Raw genomic sequence first — 20368 nt, 5'->3', positions numbered from 1 at the left:
ATACAAGGTAAAATATTTAAAAAAGATAAACAACTAAAATAAATATCATAAAAATAGCACGCATAAACACCCAGCCCTACATCCTTCTGTCGATTTCACAGTCTCTTAGTATGTATCGTCCCTGCGTTCCTTGGCGGCTACATTTAGTGCCTTTATAGCAGTGGGGTAAAAACTGTTTTTAAGTCTGTTTGTCCTTGTCCTTGTAGATCTGTACCGTCTGCCTGACGGTAACAGTTCAAACAGGGAGTGTCCGGGGTGGGAAATGTCCTTTATAATACTCTGGGATTTTTTGATGCAGCGGGAACTGTGTAAGTCCTCCAAGGTAAGGAGAGGGCAGCCGACAATCCTCTGGGCGTTGTCAATGGCCTTAAACCTTAAACCAAAGATACACACAAAAAGCTGAAGTAACTCAGTGGGACAGGTCGCATCTCTGGGGAGAAGGAATGGGTAACGTTTCGGGTCTGAAGAAGGGTCTCGGCCTGAAATGTCACCCATTCCTTCTCTCCAGCGACGCTGCCTGTCCTGCTGAGTTACTCCAGATTTTTATTTCCCTCTAAACCACAGTATAGTGTGTGTTCTAATCTGATCTTTATGTTACTGCAGTTTACATTCCATCCATTGTAGTCCAGTTCTCCACGTATGAAGGGCAGCATCGCTTTGCTATCTTGAATGTTTTCTGTCCTTGACATTATAGAGATTAATCCACGCAGAACCGAACCGTGACCTCAATCTCAACCAGGACCCTTTGGACCTCCATCACTTCCACGTTTAAAAAGTACTGTGCTGTATATTCAAAGTAGATGATGTTGCATTCTCCTTCATTGCCATCTACCTCACATTCTCCTTTAGTCTGTTAATGTCATGCTTCTATGGACACTTCTTACTATGCTTTTCTTGGTGTCATCACCAATCTTAGATGATGGGATGGAAAGTAGTTTATCATAATATATTGTAATTAGTGCGAGCAGTTGTAGTTCAGACATTACATTTTGTTGACTCTGCTATTTCCATCGTTATAGTTTCTATACTTGCTCATTATCTCAACTCTGACTTTGCCATTCAGTCATTTGCATGGCCAGGCCAATAAATGGTGACTAGTCCCAGGAATGTGAGTACGTTGCCCAGAGTAGGGGAATCGAGAAACAGTGGATATAGGTTCAAGGTGATGGTGGAAAGATCTAATATGAGCCTGAGGGGTAACCTTTTCACACAAAGGGGATTGGTGGGTGTATGGAACAAGCTGTTGGAGGAGGTAGTGGAGGCAGGGACTACTGCAACGTTTAAGAAACAGGTGCATGGATAGGACAGTTTTAGAGGGTTGTGGCCCCATGCAGGCAGGTGGGACTAGTGCAGATGGGACATGTTGGTCGGTGTGGGCAAGTTGGGCCGAAGGGCCCGTTTCAATGCTGCATGGCACTGTATGAGTCAAGCAAGTAGATCTTGTTGAATAAAAGAGTAGGTTTGGGGGGGGCCATATAGCCCCCTCCTGTTACTATTTTTTCAATTTGAAGTTTTACTCAGATGCTGTTAGTTAAGCGGTGCCTCGAGCCTCCCAACAGCATCATTGCAATGCAACAGTGCGTGCAGCATTGATTTATTTCAGGGAAAGCTTAATTGCAGTCTTCAACAATAAGAGGCTCGGGTAGAAATAGGCGGGGAGAAAGTATTGCCACTGACAGGCGGGTCATGCACTCGTCAATACAGATTTAAGATAATTGGCACAAGAACCGGAAAATACATTTTGGTTCAGACTGGATTTTTGTGATCTGAAATGCACTGACGGCAAAGGTGTGATTCAACAGCAACTTTCAAAACTTAAAACTAAAGATTCACAGGGTGCACAGCAAATAAACAAAGGATGGGGGGTATGATAGAACCGAGATGTACGATCTCCTTCAGTGCATGGACAGATAACCCTCATTATAACTGGCTATAGTGGAGGGAGAGGGGGAGGGGAAGGGAATGACGTGCATTAATGCCGATTGTCCTCTATAACCGAGTAAGCGGGGGTAAATATTAACTAGTTTAATCCAAGGCTGTGAAGAATTCTGGAGCCAAGTTTCAGTGGTGGAACACAGGGATGGATCATTTCTAAAGCAGATACATGAGAGGTTATGGAGGATAAATATTCTATATGCTCTCCACCGACCAAAAGTCCTCTGTAATCAACGATGATCTAATAGACTCGGGCCTCAAGGGGGTGAATGCCCTGCTTCCATCATGATGTAAGTGTAAAATGTAAGGTTGAGGTCAGGACAGAAGCCTCAGCAATGACAATTAGCAGCTACAAACTAATGAGCCAAGTAGTTTGATGCATGACATGTCATTCGCCAATAATTGGAAGGTAAGAAGCGGAGAGTGGCAATTGGGTACAAGGGAGCTTAAAAATAAATGAAATGGAGCTATAAATGGAAAATGATGAGGTGTGAGATTTTTAGTGGGAATCTATTGGCCTGAGATTCAAGTAATAATCAACCTGTCGTTTTCAATATGTGTGCGGTGATGCTAAACACTTTATAAATGCGAGCAGGTGTTGAAGTTAGCCTGGTCTGTTGCGTGTAGAACTTCCCCCAGCTCCGGACTCTGTGAGTCTTACTTAGGTTCCAGCTATTCATTTGGAGACAGATTTTTAGACTTTAGAAAAATCAGTGTTTGCACTTTTACTTTATGTGCAAAACAGCTATCAAGTCTCCCACATTATGCTGCTCCCCTGGTTGAATAGAACTGTTTTACAGGTGTTCTGATTGTATGCCAGATCTCCTGAAATTTTAGGTAGACAAAAATGCTGGAGAAACTCAGCGGGTGAGGCAGCATCTATGGAGCGAAGGAAATAGGCAACGTTTCGGGCCGAAACCCTTCTTCAGACTCTGACTCTGAAGAAGGGTTTCGACCCGAAACGTTGCCTATTTCCTTCGCTCCATAGATGCTGCTGCACCCACTGAGTTTCTCCAGCATTTTTGTGCACTTTCGATTTTCCAGCATCTGCAGTTCCTTCTTAAACATCAACTGAGTGGAACATTACAGGGCAAAGAAGTCAGACCCATCCTTCAAAACACCAGACACGGATGGAACCCCAGTACACAGTGACTCTTGCCTGCATACTCTACCTCTCCATATAGCTCGATGTAGCCACGCACAATGCTGCCAACTGATTCTTCTGTTAAGCTTGCCAGCCCTGACAGGTGTCTTGGAATCAAGCCACCAACTCCCCTCAGCCCAGCAGTTGAATCCTGAGCCCTCCTACTCTCTGTGACTCTTTCACCACGTTAATCTCTCTGGGGCACAGCGCTATTTTTCTTTTCACTTAGGGTTGTCATGGTTACAAAATTGGTAAATAAAGCCCAACCCTTTATGCTCCAAATCCTATTTGTGAAAGGGAAACTTCCTACGGTACACAGAGACTCCGCACTTTGTCCGTCCCACCGCCGAGCGGTAAACGGATTGCACCTGTCCCAACAAAAAGCATAATTTTCAAGCTTACTACAGGCTTCAAACTCCTTCCCTGGAGCAAACGATGCAGTTTCTTTCAAATAGCAGCAATTAACTGAGAGGCAACGACCTCCGCTGGGAGTCGGCAACATTTCATTGATATCTTGAACTCCCAGAATGGGGGAAACTACTTGAGAAGCCCACGTTTTGTTGTGCTAAGCTTTCTCTGGCCTTAAACACCGCACGTCAATATTAACCCCTTCGTATCAGTGGTTTTACTTTCGAGCCTCTGCTGCAGTCCCAAGAGTGAAGAGTCTTTTATTGTTGTATGTTCCACAACAGAACAATGAAATTCTTACGTGTAGCAGCAGTAACAACAGATATGTTCACACAGTAGATACCATAATAAAATGATATATAAAAACAAACAATACAATGCAGACAAAAACTACGCCCCATCTCCTTAGTGCAACAATGGCAGTTTGTAGTATGCAGTTTAGTTGGAGTTTGTAGTGTTCAATAGCCTGATGGGTTGTTGAGAGGAAGCTGCTCTGAACCAGTTTTCAGGCTCCTATGCCTTCTTCCCAATGGCAGGAGTGAAATGAGAGTGTGCCAAGGTGCTGTGGGTCTCTGATGATGCCGCTTGCCTTTTTGAGCCAGTGCCTCCTGCAGATCCCTTTGATGGTGGGGAGGTCAGCACCCATGATGGACTGGGCAGTGTTTTGTAACCTCCTTTGTTCCTGGGCATTCGAGTTGCTGAAGCAGGTCGTGATGCAACTCATCAACATGCTCTCTGCCGCACACCTGAAGAGGGTCAAGAGAGTATTCAACGACTTACCAAATCTCCTCAATCTTCTGAGGCAGGTCTTGGAGGTGAGGTATCATGGTTATCAAAGTGAGAAGGAGAAGATTTAATAGGAACCTGACGATCAACCTTTCACACAGATGCCAGTGGGTATATAGAACGAGCTGCAAAAGTAGTTGAGGTAGGTAACACTTAAAAGACATTTGGACAGGGACATGGATAGGGAAGGTTTAGGGATTTTCTCGGGCATCTGGGACAAGTGTAATTGGGGCATCTTGGTCGACAAGGGCAAGTTGGGCCGAGGGGCCCGTTTCCATGCTGTATGACTATGCTATGACTAGAAGAAAGATCCTGCTCATTCTCACTTCCCAATTTGCTCTGCCGATTAGAGCAATAGAGACACTCAAAGTGGAAACAAAGAACTGCAGAAGCTGCTTAATACACGAAAGGACACAATGTGGTAGAGTAACTCAGCAGCATCCCGGGATAACATGGATAGGTGGTGTTTCGGGTCGGGAATGTTGGAATCTTCAGGATGTTGCTAGCTGGAATACTTTTGAATCATCCAGAGGACTTTGAGGGTGCTACAGTACATAAAGGCAACTTCTGCTTTCTTGAACATAAACAAAATAATTCCATCTCCGACAGCTTTCCAGCAAACCAATAGATAAATGTCATGTACACAAAAATGCTCGAGAAACTCAGCGGGTGAAGCAGCATCTATGGAGCTAAGAAAATAGGTAACGTTTTGGGCCGAAACCCTTCTTCAGCACTCTTTTTAAGAAGGAACTGCAGATGCTGGAAAATCGAAGGTAGACAAAAATGCTGGAGGAATTCAGCGATTGAGGCAGCATTTATGGAGCGAAGGAAATAGGCGTTGTTTTGGGTCGAGACCCTTCTTCAGGCTCTGACTGTTGTGTGGTAATCCATGCAGAGGCAGGGGAAACTAAATCTGGAAATAAGGGATGGGCAAAGAAATTAGTTGAATATTTTATGTCTATCTTCAGGAGTGTTATAGGTTTATTATTTTCACGTGTACCGAGATGAAATATTATCGGTCAATTCATACAATACAAGACAGACAGTCTGAAGAAGGGTCTCGACCCGAAACGTCACCCATTCCTTCTCTCTAGAGATGCTGCCTGTCCCACTGAGTTGCTCCAGTATTTTGTGTCTATCTTCGGTTTAAACCAGCATCTGTAGTTCCTTCCTACACTTACAATATAAGAGTACAATCAAGATAAAAGAGAACAAAATAACCATAGCGCAGAATATAGTGTGTCAGCTACAGAGAAAGTGCAGATTTAAAAAAAAAAGTGCAACGGGGTAGGTTGGGAGTTCGGGGCCACATGCCTCGCTTATGAGAGGTCCGTTCGGTAGTCTGATATCAGCAGGGAAAATCTGTTCCTGAATCTCATGTTGCATGCTTTCATGCAGCTCCTAGACTGTGGAACAGCATCCCTCTTCCCATCAGAACTGCCCCCTCCATCGAGACTTAAAACTCATCTTTACTCTCAAGCCTTGCTTGACATCCTCTGAGGGAGGGCTATATGTATGTATTTATGTATGTACTTAATCTATGAACCACTGTTGTATAAAGTTAGTACCTCCACCAATGTAAAGCACTTTGGTCAACGAGAGTTGTTTTTTAAATGTGCTATCGAAATAAAAGTGACTTGACTTGACTTGTATCTTCAGCACAATGGGAGAGGGGAGAAGGAGGAATGGTCGGTGTGAAAACGGTTCTTGATTTCGGTGGTTGTTTTCCCGAGGCAGAGTGAAGTGTAGACGATGTCGGGGTTGGGTGGGGCAGACAGGAGGTGAGTCATTCGCTGCACCAGGCCAAGCCTCTGAAGCCGTGGTATTTGTGGCGACTCTAGTTGAATTTCTGCTTAATGATTGATTACACACAGGTATGCATCTGCTTCATAGCCTTGTTACTCTGCTTGAAGAAAAACAATGAAATTATCTTTATCATCTTTTAGAGTATCTTTACCCCTTTACCACTCCATGGTACCTCTCCCATTTGTTGACATAGGCAAACCCTGGCTCCCTTTATAAATATATCTGTGCGTTTAATTAGAATGGAAAAGTTAACTAACTTCAGGATTTTGAAGGACCCTGTTAAGAGATGCGAAGAATAAGATTGATGCTGGATTCTCATTCTCTCTTGGCACATGGCAATATGCGTTGCCATTTTGCAGATGTTGGATATAAAAATAGCCCCCTGCAGAATGCTAAATATAGCCTCATTCCTTCTTGGACAGGGAGAGTGGAGCCATCAAGATTTCTGCAACTGTGCCTGACAGATGGTCCTTTCTGCCATGGTTGTGTTGTCAGTTTACCGTCAGCACTCCAATGCAAAGGGACAGCTCTACCTGACATTTGTCTTGAGTGGTGAAGGAGGAGGAGAGAGAGGAAGCAGACTGACGGATTTCATATGGATTTTCTCATTCACCCTGCTGTATTTAAGTGAGCTGGAAGAGTCCAGGCTGCCTTTTGTCCGCCATCTCTCCATTTTGAGCGCGGCCTACAGCATGTTTTATCAATCATAGTTTGGCTCGTACAGCTGTACCAATTGATTCCAACCATTTCCAATTGCCTGTTCAGATTGCTGACAGTTTGTTAACAGTCCATGAAGCCATCGCTGGTCCCAATGGCATTTTGCACACAATCTTAACGGAGGGAATTTGACAACATCTATTGCTCACCACGTTAATGGATGGTTTGATGGTTTGGTCAATCTTCCTTCTTGAGGTGCCACCCGATTTCAACAGGGGTAGCATTCTTGCATCTGACTTAGATGGTCAAGGGTTCAAGTCCCACTCCAGAACCTTGACCACATTGTGACGATCCAATCCTACCGTTGATATGGGAAGTGAAACCAAGGTATCATCTGTCCGAGTGTAGAGATTCAAAAGGTACGGGCATCATTTCAAAGATTAAGAGATACATCATTTGTGTCCCTCATCCGCTATTGCTGAAGCAGAAAATCTTTCCTTAAACTGCAGTTTGTGGGAGCTACCACATTAATTCCCACGTTTCCAGATTCAGGGGAGGTACAATGGTGCAGCTGGCAGAGCCGCTGCCTCACAGTGCCAGAGACCCGGATTCGATCCTGACCTCGGGTGCTGCCTGTGTGGAGTTTGCATGCTCTCCCTGTGACCGCATGGGTTTCCTCTGGGTGCTGCGGTTTCCTTCAACATCCCACAGACGTGCAGGTCCGTTGGTTAATTGGCCTCTGTCACGTTCCCCTGGTGTGTAGAGAGTGAGTGAGAAAGTGGGATAACACAGAACAGGTGATTGATGATGGCATGGACTCGGAGGGCCGAAGGGCCTATTTCCATGCTGTGTCTCTAAATTCTCAAAAATTCTAAATGTTCCCACAATGTAACAGGGAAGCATTGCTTCATTAGGTAAAAGGCCTTCTGTGAATGCCATTCATTCTTAAAAGTAGCTCATCAGTAGATGAATGGAAATCTATGCTAATTAGAAAGAGGACTATGAAATGCAAGAACAATGTATAATGTCAGATGATCAATACAATACAATCAATACAATACAAATTTATTTGTCACGCACCAACTAAGGTACAGTGAAATGAATTTGCCATGCAGCGGTACCATTGAAAAAAGAACACACAATACACAATAGAATTTAACATAAACATCCACCACAGCATTCTTCAGTGTGGTGGAAGGCAACAAAGTTCAGTCAGCCCTCCTCCTTTGTTCACCCGTGGTCGTGGCCATGAACCCTCCGTAGTCGCCGCTACCGATGGCCCTCTCGTCGGGATAATCAAAACTCCGACGTTGGGACGGTCGAACACACTCGGCTTGGTGTGCCCAAATCGGCCACTTTCTTACCGGAGACCGCGCGGCTTCAGGATGTTATAGGCCGGAGGTAACTCAACACTGACTATGTCCAGTCTGGAGCAGCGAACTGCAGGCTATTTGGACGTTGACGTAAGTGGATTAAAGCGTGTCTAGAACTAGAACCCCACCCCCCCAGTGCCTCCATCTATACCCTTGCGGCTACTAACATGCAGCATGGTTTTGATCTTGGATACATTAAGATTCAATTAAGATCAGCAGGGGGTGAAGGGACTACTGAAAGAATTGTTCATGCACACTGCTATGATCTTCGTCCGTTCACTGGTATTTTGGGGGAATATCTGCCATGTTGTACTTGTAAGGAGGTCCAATTTGTTGGCATCTAAGTCCGCAAGAGGCAGATACCCAGCCCATCTTGAGGGCGACAGGGTGGCACAGCGGTAGAGTTGCCACGTTACAGCGCGTGGGTTTTCTCCGGGATCTCCGGTTTCCTCACACACTCCAAAGACGTACAGGTTTGCAGGTTAATTGGCTGGGTATAAGTGTAAATTGTCCCCAGTGTGTGTAGTATAGTGTTTGTGTGTGGGGATCGCTGGCCGGTGCAGACTTGATGGGTCGAAGAGCCTGTTTCTGCACTGTATCTCTAAACTAAACTAAACTAAACCTGCACAGGGATGGGTGTTAGCCTGAACTCTGGAGCTGCTGCTCATCAGAGAGAGAGAAATATATATATATATATATATATATATATATATATATATATAGAGAGAGGGAGAGAGAGAGATGCGTGCATGTTCCTTACGACACCACACAAATGCAAAACTCTTACCAAGCATTTCATGTCTTGCAGATCTCAGAAGAAGCTGCGTGAGGCTGAACAGCTACTCCGTGACTCTGTCAGGTCTGGTGCTCAGTTTGCAGATGCCTACTCCAGCCTTGCAGCTCTGCTGGCTGAACAGGTAAGTCATTGCACTGATTGGAGCAGTGGAATCATCCATCAACTTGTGTCTGATTTTTTTGGCTTCAGCTGGAACAGATTGCACGAGTTCTTTAGCTGCTTAATCCATCTGGCAGAGTTTCGTATCGATAAATCTGAGCGGACCCCTGAACCCACCATTGGGCCACACTTAGTGTCGCTAAAGTTTAGTAAATCCTTGGGATCCAAAAGACTTGTGTTCAATTTTAAATCCTTACAGTTCCTTGTCTGATCTATGAAAACAAACTGCAGATGCAAGAAATCTGAACCAAAAGCAGCAAATTCTGGAAAGATTCAACTTTCAACATCGGAAGGAGAAGAAGCAAATCATAGAACAGGGCAGCACAGGAACTGGCCATTCGGCCCATAATGTCCGTGACAACCATGATGCCAAGTCAAACTAACCTTCTCTGCCTGCCCGTGATCTATACCCCTCCATTCCCTCCACATCGATATGCCGATCTAAAAGCCTCTAAGATGTCACTACGGTATCTGCCTCCACCACCATCCCTGGCAGCCCGTTCCTGACACCCACCACTCTGTGAAGAAAAACTCACCCCACACATCATCTGTGAACTTTCCCCCTCTCGTGAAGGGCGGTGACGGTGGCGCAGCGGTAGAATTGCTGCCTTACAGAGAATTCGGCAACGGAGACCCGGGTTCGATCCTGACTACGGGTGCTGTACTGGGTACCGTCTCTACTGGGTTTGTACATTCTCCCCGTGATCTGCGTGGGTTTTCTCCGAGATCTTCGGTTTCCTCCCACACTCTACAGGTTTGCAGGTTAATTGGCTTGGCAAATGCAAAAATTGTCCCTCGTAGGTATAGGATATTACCTAACTGAACCATCCTATCACCAACTAGAGAGCGGACCTGACCTACCATCTACCTCATCGAAGATCCTTGGACTATCTTTAATCTGACTTTATTGGACTTTATCTTGCATTAAACAGTATTCCCTTTGTCCTGTATCTGCATCCTGTGACCGGATTAATTGCATTCCTGTATAGTATTTTTCTGACTGGATAGCATGCAGTCAAAAGCGTTTCACAATGACAATAATAAACTAAATGAAACTAAACGCCATTGGCCACATATGACCTCCTGCTAGAATAACAGCCAGAATGGTCATTGAAACTAATTCTGTTTCTCTCACCACAGACACTGCCTGGCATTGCCGAGTGTTCTCTGCATTTTCTAAGTGAGCTACAGCTCGTTGTTCATTGACAGTCACCAAGCTCCAGGGCTTGCAAAGATGAGCTGGCAGAACAGGGTTGCCATTGGTGATAGTACGTTGAGCAGCGTGGATTCATTCAATTATGGAGGGAAACTGCTTTGTTTTCCCATCCCCCACTGTCTATCCACCTCTTCCATGCTGCCATGGGCGGAACGGTGGCGTAGCAGTAGAGCTACTGCCTTACCGGGCCAGAGACCCTGACTGCAAGTGCCTGTCTGAACTGACTTAGTACGTTCTCCCCATCACCTGCATGGGTTTTCCCCTGAGATCTTCGGTTTTCTCCCACACTCCAAAGACGTACAGGTTTGCAGGTTATTTGGCTTGTTATAAATGTAAAATTGTCCCCAGTGTGGGGAGGATAGTGTTAGTGTGGGGGTATTGCTGGCCGGCAAGGAATCGGTTGGCCGAAAGGCTTGTTTCCGTGCTGTATCACTTAACTAAACAAAACTAAACTGAACTACCCCACAAGGACAGCTGATGATTTATCACCAGTAATTTGTTATAATCCACAAAGGAAATAGCCATACATTTTGAATGTACACCCAATCTTGCTTTACCTACATCTGCCTCATGTATTGACTTGTTATAAGCCTTCTCTGCACAGAAATACTCAAAGCCTTCGGGCCCCAGTAGTTGAAACTTCCCATTATATTTTACCAGGAGGATTCCTGGAGATCAAAAATCAAAACCATAGCCCATTCATCTTGGGAATTAAATCAAAATGAGTATAAACCTGTGCGTGTTCTCACTACATGAAAGAGCTTTTGAAATGTGGGCTGATGAGAGTGGCCACCAAACTTGAATATCAGCAGATTTTATTTGTTTTTTTGGCCATCAGAACTCTTGTGTTTAACTTTCCCCAGTTAGAAACAGTTTAATAGTCTCTGCCTCAGGTTGTTTTATACTTGCCAAGAAATGCTACTATATTCTAAAGTAAAATATTTTTTAATAACTTAATTAATGGTTCCAGGATTCCCAAATGTAAAGGATATTCCTGGCAACTTCCGATGATCTCTGCACTCCTACAAATCTGTCCTTTTTATTATCTCTGAAATTATTTGCTTCCATTTTGGTGACTTTCTTGCCTCTGGAATTCCCTCCCTTAATCCCCCACACACTCACTAATTAACCCCACACAGCTCTCTTTCTAGCTGAGAGCTCGGAGAGAGCGAGCGCGGCAGAGAAGGAGGAGAGGAAGAGAAGGAGAGAGAGGAAGAGAGAGAAGAGAGAGAGGGAGAGAGGAGAGAGGGGAGAGAGAGAGAGAGAAATAGAGGGAGAAAGGGGGAGAGAGGTAGAGAGAGAGAGAGAGAGAGAGAGAGTGAGAGGTAGAGGGAGGGAGGGAGAGAGAGAGAGAGGGAGAGAGGAGGGGGGAGAAGGAGGGGGGGGGGGGGGGGGGGGAGGGAGAGGGAGGGAGGGAGAGGGAAGGAGGGAGAGGGGAGGGAGAGGGAGGGAGGGAGAGGGGAGGGAGAGGGAGGGAGGGAGAGGGAGTGAGAGTGAGGGAGGGAGGGAGAGAGAGGGAGGGAGAGGGAGGGAGGGAGGGAGGGAGGGAGGGAGAGGGCGGGAGGGAGGAGGGAGGGAGAGTTCGGAGAGGAGGGAGGGAGAGGGAGGAGAGGGATTTCAGAGGCTTCTCTTTCTTTCTTTCTCTTTCTCTTTCTTTCTCTTTCTTTCTCTTTCTCTCTCTTTCTCTCTCTTTCTCTCTCTTTCTCTCTCTTTCTCTCTCTTTCTCTCTCTTTCTCTAAATGGAGATTGCCTGACATACTGACTACGAGCTGTGAATCATCCTTTCCGCTCGGACTCATTACCTGACGCAGTGTTGTCAATAACTGCTCCGCTATTTATATGTGGAGAGAAGGCAGAGACTTGTTTGTTCTGGTCCAATTAACAGGAGATTTAATATGGGTATTCAGAATTCTGAGCCATTTTAATTAAAACAAGATTAAGTGGAGTAATTGTATGCACCAAATTGTTTTGACATGCAACACACTCACTAAAAGAAGATGAAGGCACAGTCAATCCACCGGACATTATAGTTTTCACTTGACTGAGATAGTTGAGCTGGGAAATTGCTTGAGTAACTTTTCGAGGCATTAGGACAATGTTGCGTGTCACCCTAATGCTGTTTGAGAAGGCCCCATAAACATTGGAGTCTTCATTTGCGAGGCTCACAGTTTTATGTGCAATGTAATGAAAAGGAGCTGCAGATGCTGGTTTAAACCAAAGATAGACACAACATGCTGAGGTAACTCAGCGGATCAGGCAGTATCTCTGGATAAAATGGATAGGTGATGATTTGGGTCGGGACCCTTCTTCAGATTGATTGGTGGGGGAGGGGGGAACTGGAAGCAAGAATCAGAGACAGTCTGGGAGATAATCGCCTGGTGTTCATCCATAATCAGAGACAGTCTGAATAAGGGTCGCGACCCAAAATGTTCACCTATCCATTTTCTCCCGAGATGCTGTTGACCCGCTGAGTTACTCCAGAATTTAGTGTCAATCTCTCTCTGCAATGCCTCGCTTTGGCATTGTCAGTGTGCCACACTTGATTGATGCATTACTGTCATTGATCCATTTCTTCATTGATCCACCATCTGCAGCAACCACCATTTATCCTCCTCAGTACAATTTCTGCTTTGGGTCGGCATGGTGGCGCAGCGGTAGAGTTGCTACCTCACAGCACCAGAGACCAGGGTTCGATCCTGACTACGGGTGCTGTCTGTACTGAGTTTGTACGTGACAGCGTGAGTTTTCCCCGGGTGCTCCGTTTGAATGAATGATATGAATGAATTGATATCTTTTATTTCGAACGATCAAAAAAAAAAAGAAGAAAAGAAAAGATGAAAATGAAAATGAATAAACAAAAGGTTTCCTCCCACACACCAAAGACGTGCAAGTCTGCAGGTTAATTTTCTTCAGTGAACAGACAGCACCTATAGCCAAGATCGAACCCGGGCCTCTGGCACTGTAAGGCAGGCTCCTTTCAGTCACAGTCAGAAAGTCCGACAGCATTACAACAGGCCACTGAGTTGAGACTGACCATCAATCACCCATTTAACCCATTCTGCACACAACCCCACTCATATTCTGTCACTCATCTACGCACTAGGGGCAACTGGCAGTGACCAATTAACCGACCAACTCACAATTCTTTGAGAAGTGCAAGTAAGCCGGAGTACCCGGAGCAAATCCATGCAGTTGCAGGGAGAATCGGAAAAAATGGTTGGAATTGAATCCGGATCACTGAGGCTGTGATGCAGCAGCTCTACCATCTTGGCCACTGTAACCAACATCTTTGCACCACAGGGCCACCTATTCTCATTGAGATGGAGCCTCTTACACAAAGCTTCGACTGAGCGTTTACTACCAGGAGTGTTACTCCTAGAAGGCTCACGTTATCTTAGCAAGCTGAGTAGCTGAATGGTGGAAGGTACTAAATTGTGTCATGTTGAGAGTTAAAAAGTAATCACAACTTCTCAAAACACTGTCTGCCCCTCCTGTGTCCCCCCAAGGAGCGATTTGAAGAGGCTGATGACATCTATACAAGAGGCGTTGAAAATTGCCCTGAGAATTCAGATCTACACAACAACTATGGTGTCTTCTTAGTCGATAGAGGTAAGCAACAGAGTTATTTTTATTTGATGCATATCAGCTGAGCTTGTTATTAATGGGACAATTTTACTCCCTAGCTGAAGATGTTGGCTTCATGGGTGTTACTCCATAGACCAAGTCAACTACCAGGAGGGTTATTCCATATGTCTAGTTGACTACCAGAGCTGTTACTCCAGGGATGTTATTCCATTGACCGAGCCTACTGCCAGGAATTTTACTCTTTGGACCCAGTCTACTCCCAGGGATGTCACCTCATTGACCGAATCTACTGCCAGGAGTGTTACTCCTTCAACCCATTACACTTCTGCTAATAGATTAGTTACTCCAGGGATGTTACTCCAGAGAGAAGAAAGACACAGAGTGCTGGAGTAACTCAGTGGGTCAGGCAGCATCTGTGAAGAACATGGATAGGTGACGTTTTTAGTGTCGGGACCCTTCTTCAGAGCCAAAACGTCACCTATCCACGTGTGCTCCAGAGATACTGCCAGTCCCGCTGAGTTACTCCAACACTTTGTGTCTTTTTTTGTAAACAGCATCTGCAGTTCTGTGTTTCTACCTGTTATTCCATAGATCTAGTCTATTGCCAGGATTGTTACTCCTTAGACTCGTCTACTGTAAGGAGTGTTACTCCAGGGTTGTTGATCCATCAAATAATAGCATTTCAACCCTTTCACAGAATAGATCAATTGGACAAATCTCTGCTCTCCTTGAAGTCCTGTGAATAAACTACCAGGGCTGTTACTCCAGGGATCTTATTCCTTTGACCTAGTCTACTGCCAGGAATGTTACTCTTTAGACCCAATCTATTACATAGAAACATAGAAACATAGAAATTAGGTGCAGGAGTAGGCCATTCGGCCCTTCGAGCCTGCACCGCCATTCAATATGATCATGGCTGATCATCCAACTCAGTATCCCGTACCTGCCTTCTCTCCATACCCTCTGATCCCCTTAGCCACAAGGGCCACATCTAACTTCCTCTTAAATATAGCCAATGAACTGGCCTCGACTACCCTCTGTGGCAGGGAGTTCCAGAGATTCACCACTCTCTGTGTGAAAAAAGTTCTTCTCATCTCGGTTTTAAAGGATTTCCCCCTTATCCTTAAGCTGTGACCCCTTGTCCTGGACTTCCCCAACATCGGGAGCAATCTTCCTGCATCTAGCCTGTCCAACCCCTTAAGAATTTTGTAAGTTTCTATAAGATCCCCTCTCAATCTCCTAAATTCTAGAGAGTATAAACCAAGTCTATCCAGTCTTTCTTCATAAGACAGTCCTGACATCCCAGGAATCAGTCTGGTGAACCTTCTCTGCACTCCCTCTATGGCAATAATGTCCTTCCTCAGATTTGGAGACCAAAACTGTACATAATACTCCAGGTGTGGTCTCACCAAGACCCTGTACAACTGCAGTAGAACCTCCCTGCTCCTATACTCAAATCCTTTTGCTATGAAAGCTAACATACCATTCGCTTTCTTCACTGCCTGCTGCACCTGCATGCCCACCAGATATGTTACTTCATTGACCTAAACTACTGGAGTGTTCCTCCTTCAATCCATTCATGTTGTATGTCTCTGGCCCACTGACCACTGACTGTAGGGTTTTATTGGCCTTTGCAGGAGATGGGAAGACGGCCTCTGGTCACTACCTTCATGCCATCCGGTTAAACCCCAAACACTATGTTGCCATGTTGAATCTCGGCCGGCTGCTGCGGTCCGCCAACAAGAACAAAGAGGCGGAAACATGGTACAAACGGTAAGTTCACAGTCAAAGAGTGATTCATTGTGGAAACAGGCCCTTCGGCCCAACTTGCCCACACCAGCCAACATGTCCCAGCTACACTAGTCCCACCTGCCTGCGTTTGGTCCATACCCCTCCAAACGTCCTTTCCATGTACCTGTCTTACTGTTTCTTAAACGTTGGGATAGTCCCAGCCTCAACTACCTCCTCTGGCAGCTTGTTACATACACCTGCCACCCTTTGAGTGAAAAAGTTACCCCTCAGATTCCTATTAAATCTTTTCCCCCTCACCTTGAACCTATCGCCTCTGGTCCTCGATTGTCATGTTGGAATGACGGGAACACGCTGCCGGAAACGTGGAGGGAGTGCGCATCTGTCCGAGTTAGTGAATCCTCTTTCAAGTGGTCACCTGGTTAGTTTGGTCAGCTGACTTATGCTGAGTCAATATAAAATGTCCTTTTCCTGGCAGTGAAAAGCCAGGGATGAAACTAAAGCAGCCTCGGTAGGATGGACAACTGCAGCACAAGCCTGTATTTTTCTTCAGCTGAACGGCAGAGGATATGTGTGGAGAAAAAGCAAATGGTACAAGAGGGTGTGATCAGTAGCATGTAACTAGGGCACAAGCTGACCTCCAATTCCCATGGGCTGCAATCTGTCCCACAACAAGCTGCCAGAGGAGGTGGTGTAATCAGATATGATTATTACTTTTAAGAGGCATTTGGACAGACACCTAAATAGTCAATGCACTGAAGGATATGATCGTAATGCAGCAAATTGGATTAGTGTAGATTTGATAAAAGGTCGGCATGGACATTATTGGCCAAAGAACCAGATTTTGTGATCATTTCATGTTCTATGAGCAGAATTAGGCCTTTCGGCCCCTCAAATCTACTCCATTCAATCATGGCTGTTCCATCTTTCCCTCTCAACCCCATTCTCCTGCCTTCACCTCATCACCACTGACACTCGTACCAATCAAGAAGCTGTCAATCTCCACCTTAGAAATATCCATTGACGGCCACCACAGCAATCTGTGACAATGAATTCCACAGATTCAACAGCCTCTGACTGAAGAAATTCCTTCTAACGTACCTCCTTTTATTCTGAGGCTATGGCCTCTGGTCCTAGACTCTCCCACTAGTGGAAACATCCTCTCCACATCCACTCTATCCACACCTGAACTCTATCCTGTGCTGAACAGTGACATCATTCTGAAGGAGTGTAATCAGGTAACATTACCAACCCTGGAGACAACAAAACATCTTCAGCATGTTGTCAAACTCTTCGATAAGCTAAGCCTAGAGCTGACAATCTCTGCAAAAATAGACACAAAATGCTGGAGTAACTCAGCGGGACTGGCAGCATCTCTTCAGACTGAAGAAGGGTCTCGACCCGAAACGTCACCCAATCCTTCCCTCCAGAGATGCTGCCTGTCCCACTGAGTTACTCCAGCATTTTGTGTCTACCTTCAGTGTAAACCAGCACATGCAGTTGTTTCCTACACAATCACAATCACAGATAACCCCTTAGCTGGAAACTCACCAAACTCTACAAAGTCCAGTAAGTACAAATGAATCTCCAGACATTAATGTGACCAAACCAGGAGAAAGGTTATAGCGGTATTAAAAAAAATGTAGAAAAAAATATTTTTACCTCTTTATTTCCATCTGGTCAGAATTTCTCTTTTCTCTTTAAATGTCTGCAGTCTTTTCAATGATTATTTGGCTCAGATATTGGAAAGTGGATATACTGGAAGGAAGTTTAGACAATAAATAGCGGGTCAGCAAAAAAAATCAAAGAAAAACACTTTGTTGTATATTGTTTGAACGAGTTGCTGGCTTATTAAACCTTTCAAGGGTTACTCTGTCAAATGGAAACCATGCTGTTCAAAGAAAAACATATTCAGGAGAACAAAAAAAAATCACTTTGTTCCAGATGCTGTAAATGTAAAACAAAAGGAAAATATTGAAAGTACTTGGCAGACCAGGCAGCGGCTAGAGAGAAAACAGTGTTAACAATACAAAAGACACTTGGTTTAGTTTTAGTTTAGAGATACAGCATGGAAACAGGCCCCTCGGCCCACCGAGTCCATCAATCTATCATCCCCGCACATCAACACTACCCTACACACACTAGGGACAATTTTTACACTATACCGAGCCAATTAACCTACAAACCTGTACGTCTTTGGAGTGTGGGAGTAAACTGAAGATCTCGGAGAAAACCCGCGCGGTCACGGGGAGAACGTACAAACAGTGTGCAGACAGCACCCGTAGTTGGGATCGAACCTGGGTCCTGGGAGCCTTGCACAGAAACAAGCAGAGATATATCATGCCCTCCACACAGAAAGGTGACAATTATTAACCCGTGAAATGTGCTTTCAATATATTCTTAATGACTTGGGGACTATATCAACATTTAAAAGACATTTGGTCAGGTACATGGATAGAAAAAGTTTAGAGGGATATGGGCCAAACGTGGGCAGATGAGACTAATGAAGACGGGGGCATCTTCTTTGGCTTGGGCAAGTTGGGCCTAAGGGCCTGTTTCCGTGCTCGATGACTCTGACTATGACTTGATGTGACTCAAAATGAGGAGAGTTGGTTGATCTGATCCATGCCAGCTCCGAATAGCACAATTCTATCCTAGACTAATGGGAAATATAGCCAGCCATCCCTGCAGCAAACCTTTAGTATCTGGAAGGAAATCAGAGTAGCCAGAGGAAGTCAGTACCTGAGGTTGGGATCAAACCAGGTCCCTGGAACTGTGAGACAGCAGCACTAACCGCTGTGCCGCTGTGCCACTCTATACACAAATTGAAACCTCAACAAAGAGGAGAGAATTTTTAATTCCAACTTGCCACCATTGTTTCAAGATGTCCAATCTGGTCGACCAAACCTTGTCTATACTATCAACTTGTTTTTCTGTCTCTGTGTATGTGACGTACAGAAAGCTGAAGAGTTTGTCCACATCCGAATATTTTGTGGATTGGTCAGTTAAAAGGTGACACAATCGCTCAAGAGTTGCTCCCAGCACCAAAGACCCAGGTTTGATCCTGACTTCGGGCGCAATCGGGTGTTGAGTTTGTACCTTCTCCCTGTGACCACGTGGGTTTCCACCCACGTCCCAAAGACGTCAGGGTTTGTACATTAATTGACCTCTGCAAATTGTCCCTAGTGTAGATGGAGTGGATGAGGAGTGGGGTAACATAAAACAATGTGACTGGGTGATCGATGATCGGCGTGGACCCAGTCTCCGTGCTGTATCTCTAAACTAAATCATACTCATTTGGAAACTATAGGTTGTCCATATTGTAGCAGTCAGTGGAAGAACCTTGTTGGAGTTGGTGGGAATGTTGATAGCAGAATGCGGTTCATGTCGGATGAAGCACCCATAGGCACGTCAACCAGAAGCTTCCAACCTGGAAATTGTTTCATTCTGCACGGCACTTCATTAGCACTTTCTAACTTGTTTTTCTTCAAGACAGCAAGGGATTGGAATACCCTACCAGCCAGCATCAGAGATCTCCAAAACATCAACACATACAAAGATGCAACTCCAAAATCACCTCCATCTCGACCAGCACGCCCACCACCATCATAGTGCTGAATGAGGCTCTATCGAGAGCTTTTCAGCGTATTACATCCAGGATGAGTGTAAATGGATGCTCGATGTTTGGCATAGACTGGGTGGGCCGAAGGGGCCAGTTTCTGTGCTGTATGTATGGCTGGATGTTGAAGGCGTGCTGTTGTTGTTTGCAGGGCACTCAACGTTACAAGGACTGTGGATGTCCTGTCTCCACTGGGAGCTCTGTACTACAACACAGGGAGATATGAGGAAGCCCTTCAGATCTACAAAGAGGCGATCTCAATGCAGCCCAAAAACAGCGAGTTGCAACTGGCAGTGGTACGTACAGGGCCGGAGGAAGCATAAATGTGAAATATCGTCCAATTGATCACTCTGATGTATCACTAATATGTTAACCTTATTAATTTAAGGGATGAACTCTGCACAACGGAATGGGCGTGAAAGCAATATTTTCTGCAGTTATCTTTTTGTTGGCAATTCTTCAGAGTTCTTTCTCCTCATTAAAAATGTATCTTCCAGCCACTCTTGTGAGCAACCTAGCGGAAAGCTGCCTTAAAAAAGAAAAACCTCTGAACATTGATGATTTGAACAAAATTGTGATTTAAATTATTTACTCAGTGGTCAAGATGAAGCGGAAGATGAAATATCCAGCCAGATTCTCCCCACAGTGCGGCACGGTGGTGCAGCGGTAGAGTTGTTGTCTTACAGTGCTTGCAGCGCCAGAGACCCGGGTTCGATCCCGACAACAGGTGCTGTCTGTACGGAGATTCTATCTTCTACCCGAGATCTTTTCCTACATTCTCCGTGCAGGTTTGTAGGTTAATTGGCTTGATATAAGTGTAAATTGTCCCTTGTGTGTGTGTAGGATAGTGTTGGTGTGCCGGGATCGCTGGTCGGTGTGGACTCATTGGGCCGAATGGCCTGTTTCCGCGCTGTATATCTAATCTAAACTAAGCCATTTCTTGGCCACTTACCGAGAGCGTAGCAATGCATGTCCGTGGTGTATCGAGGATGGATTGAGGGAAATGGGGGCTGGATTTGGTCTTGGGAAGATACAGTAGATCTACAGAGCCTGGCTCACATCCTCTTATGTAGACTTGATTGTCATCTCCGTTTTAAAACCAATGATTTCAAAGGGAGTTACTGAATAATTTCTT

The 20368-nt window shown here is 45.2% G+C and overlaps 1 protein-coding gene across 1 annotated transcript in view; it reads left to right on the top strand.

Moving 5' to 3' along the window:
• The window catches only part of tmtc1 (transmembrane O-mannosyltransferase targeting cadherins 1), a 125687-nt gene that overhangs the window by 97948 nt on the left and 7371 nt on the right, over positions 1-20368 (top strand). The window contains exons 12-15 of the mRNA XM_033037705.1: positions 8918-9026; positions 13787-13889; positions 15503-15638; positions 19385-19529. Coding sequence (XP_032893596.1) covers positions 8918-9026; positions 13787-13889; positions 15503-15638; positions 19385-19529 — 493 coding nt within the window. The remainder of the gene's footprint in view (positions 1-8917; positions 9027-13786; positions 13890-15502; positions 15639-19384; positions 19530-20368) is intronic.

Source organism: Amblyraja radiata, chromosome 19 (assembly GCF_010909765.2).
Source record: "Amblyraja radiata isolate CabotCenter1 chromosome 19, sAmbRad1.1.pri, whole genome shotgun sequence".
NCBI lineage: Eukaryota > Metazoa > Chordata > Chondrichthyes > Rajiformes > Rajidae > Amblyraja > Amblyraja radiata.
Note: the sequence above shows the minus strand (reverse complement) of the source record. Positions and strands in the feature narration are given on the sequence as shown.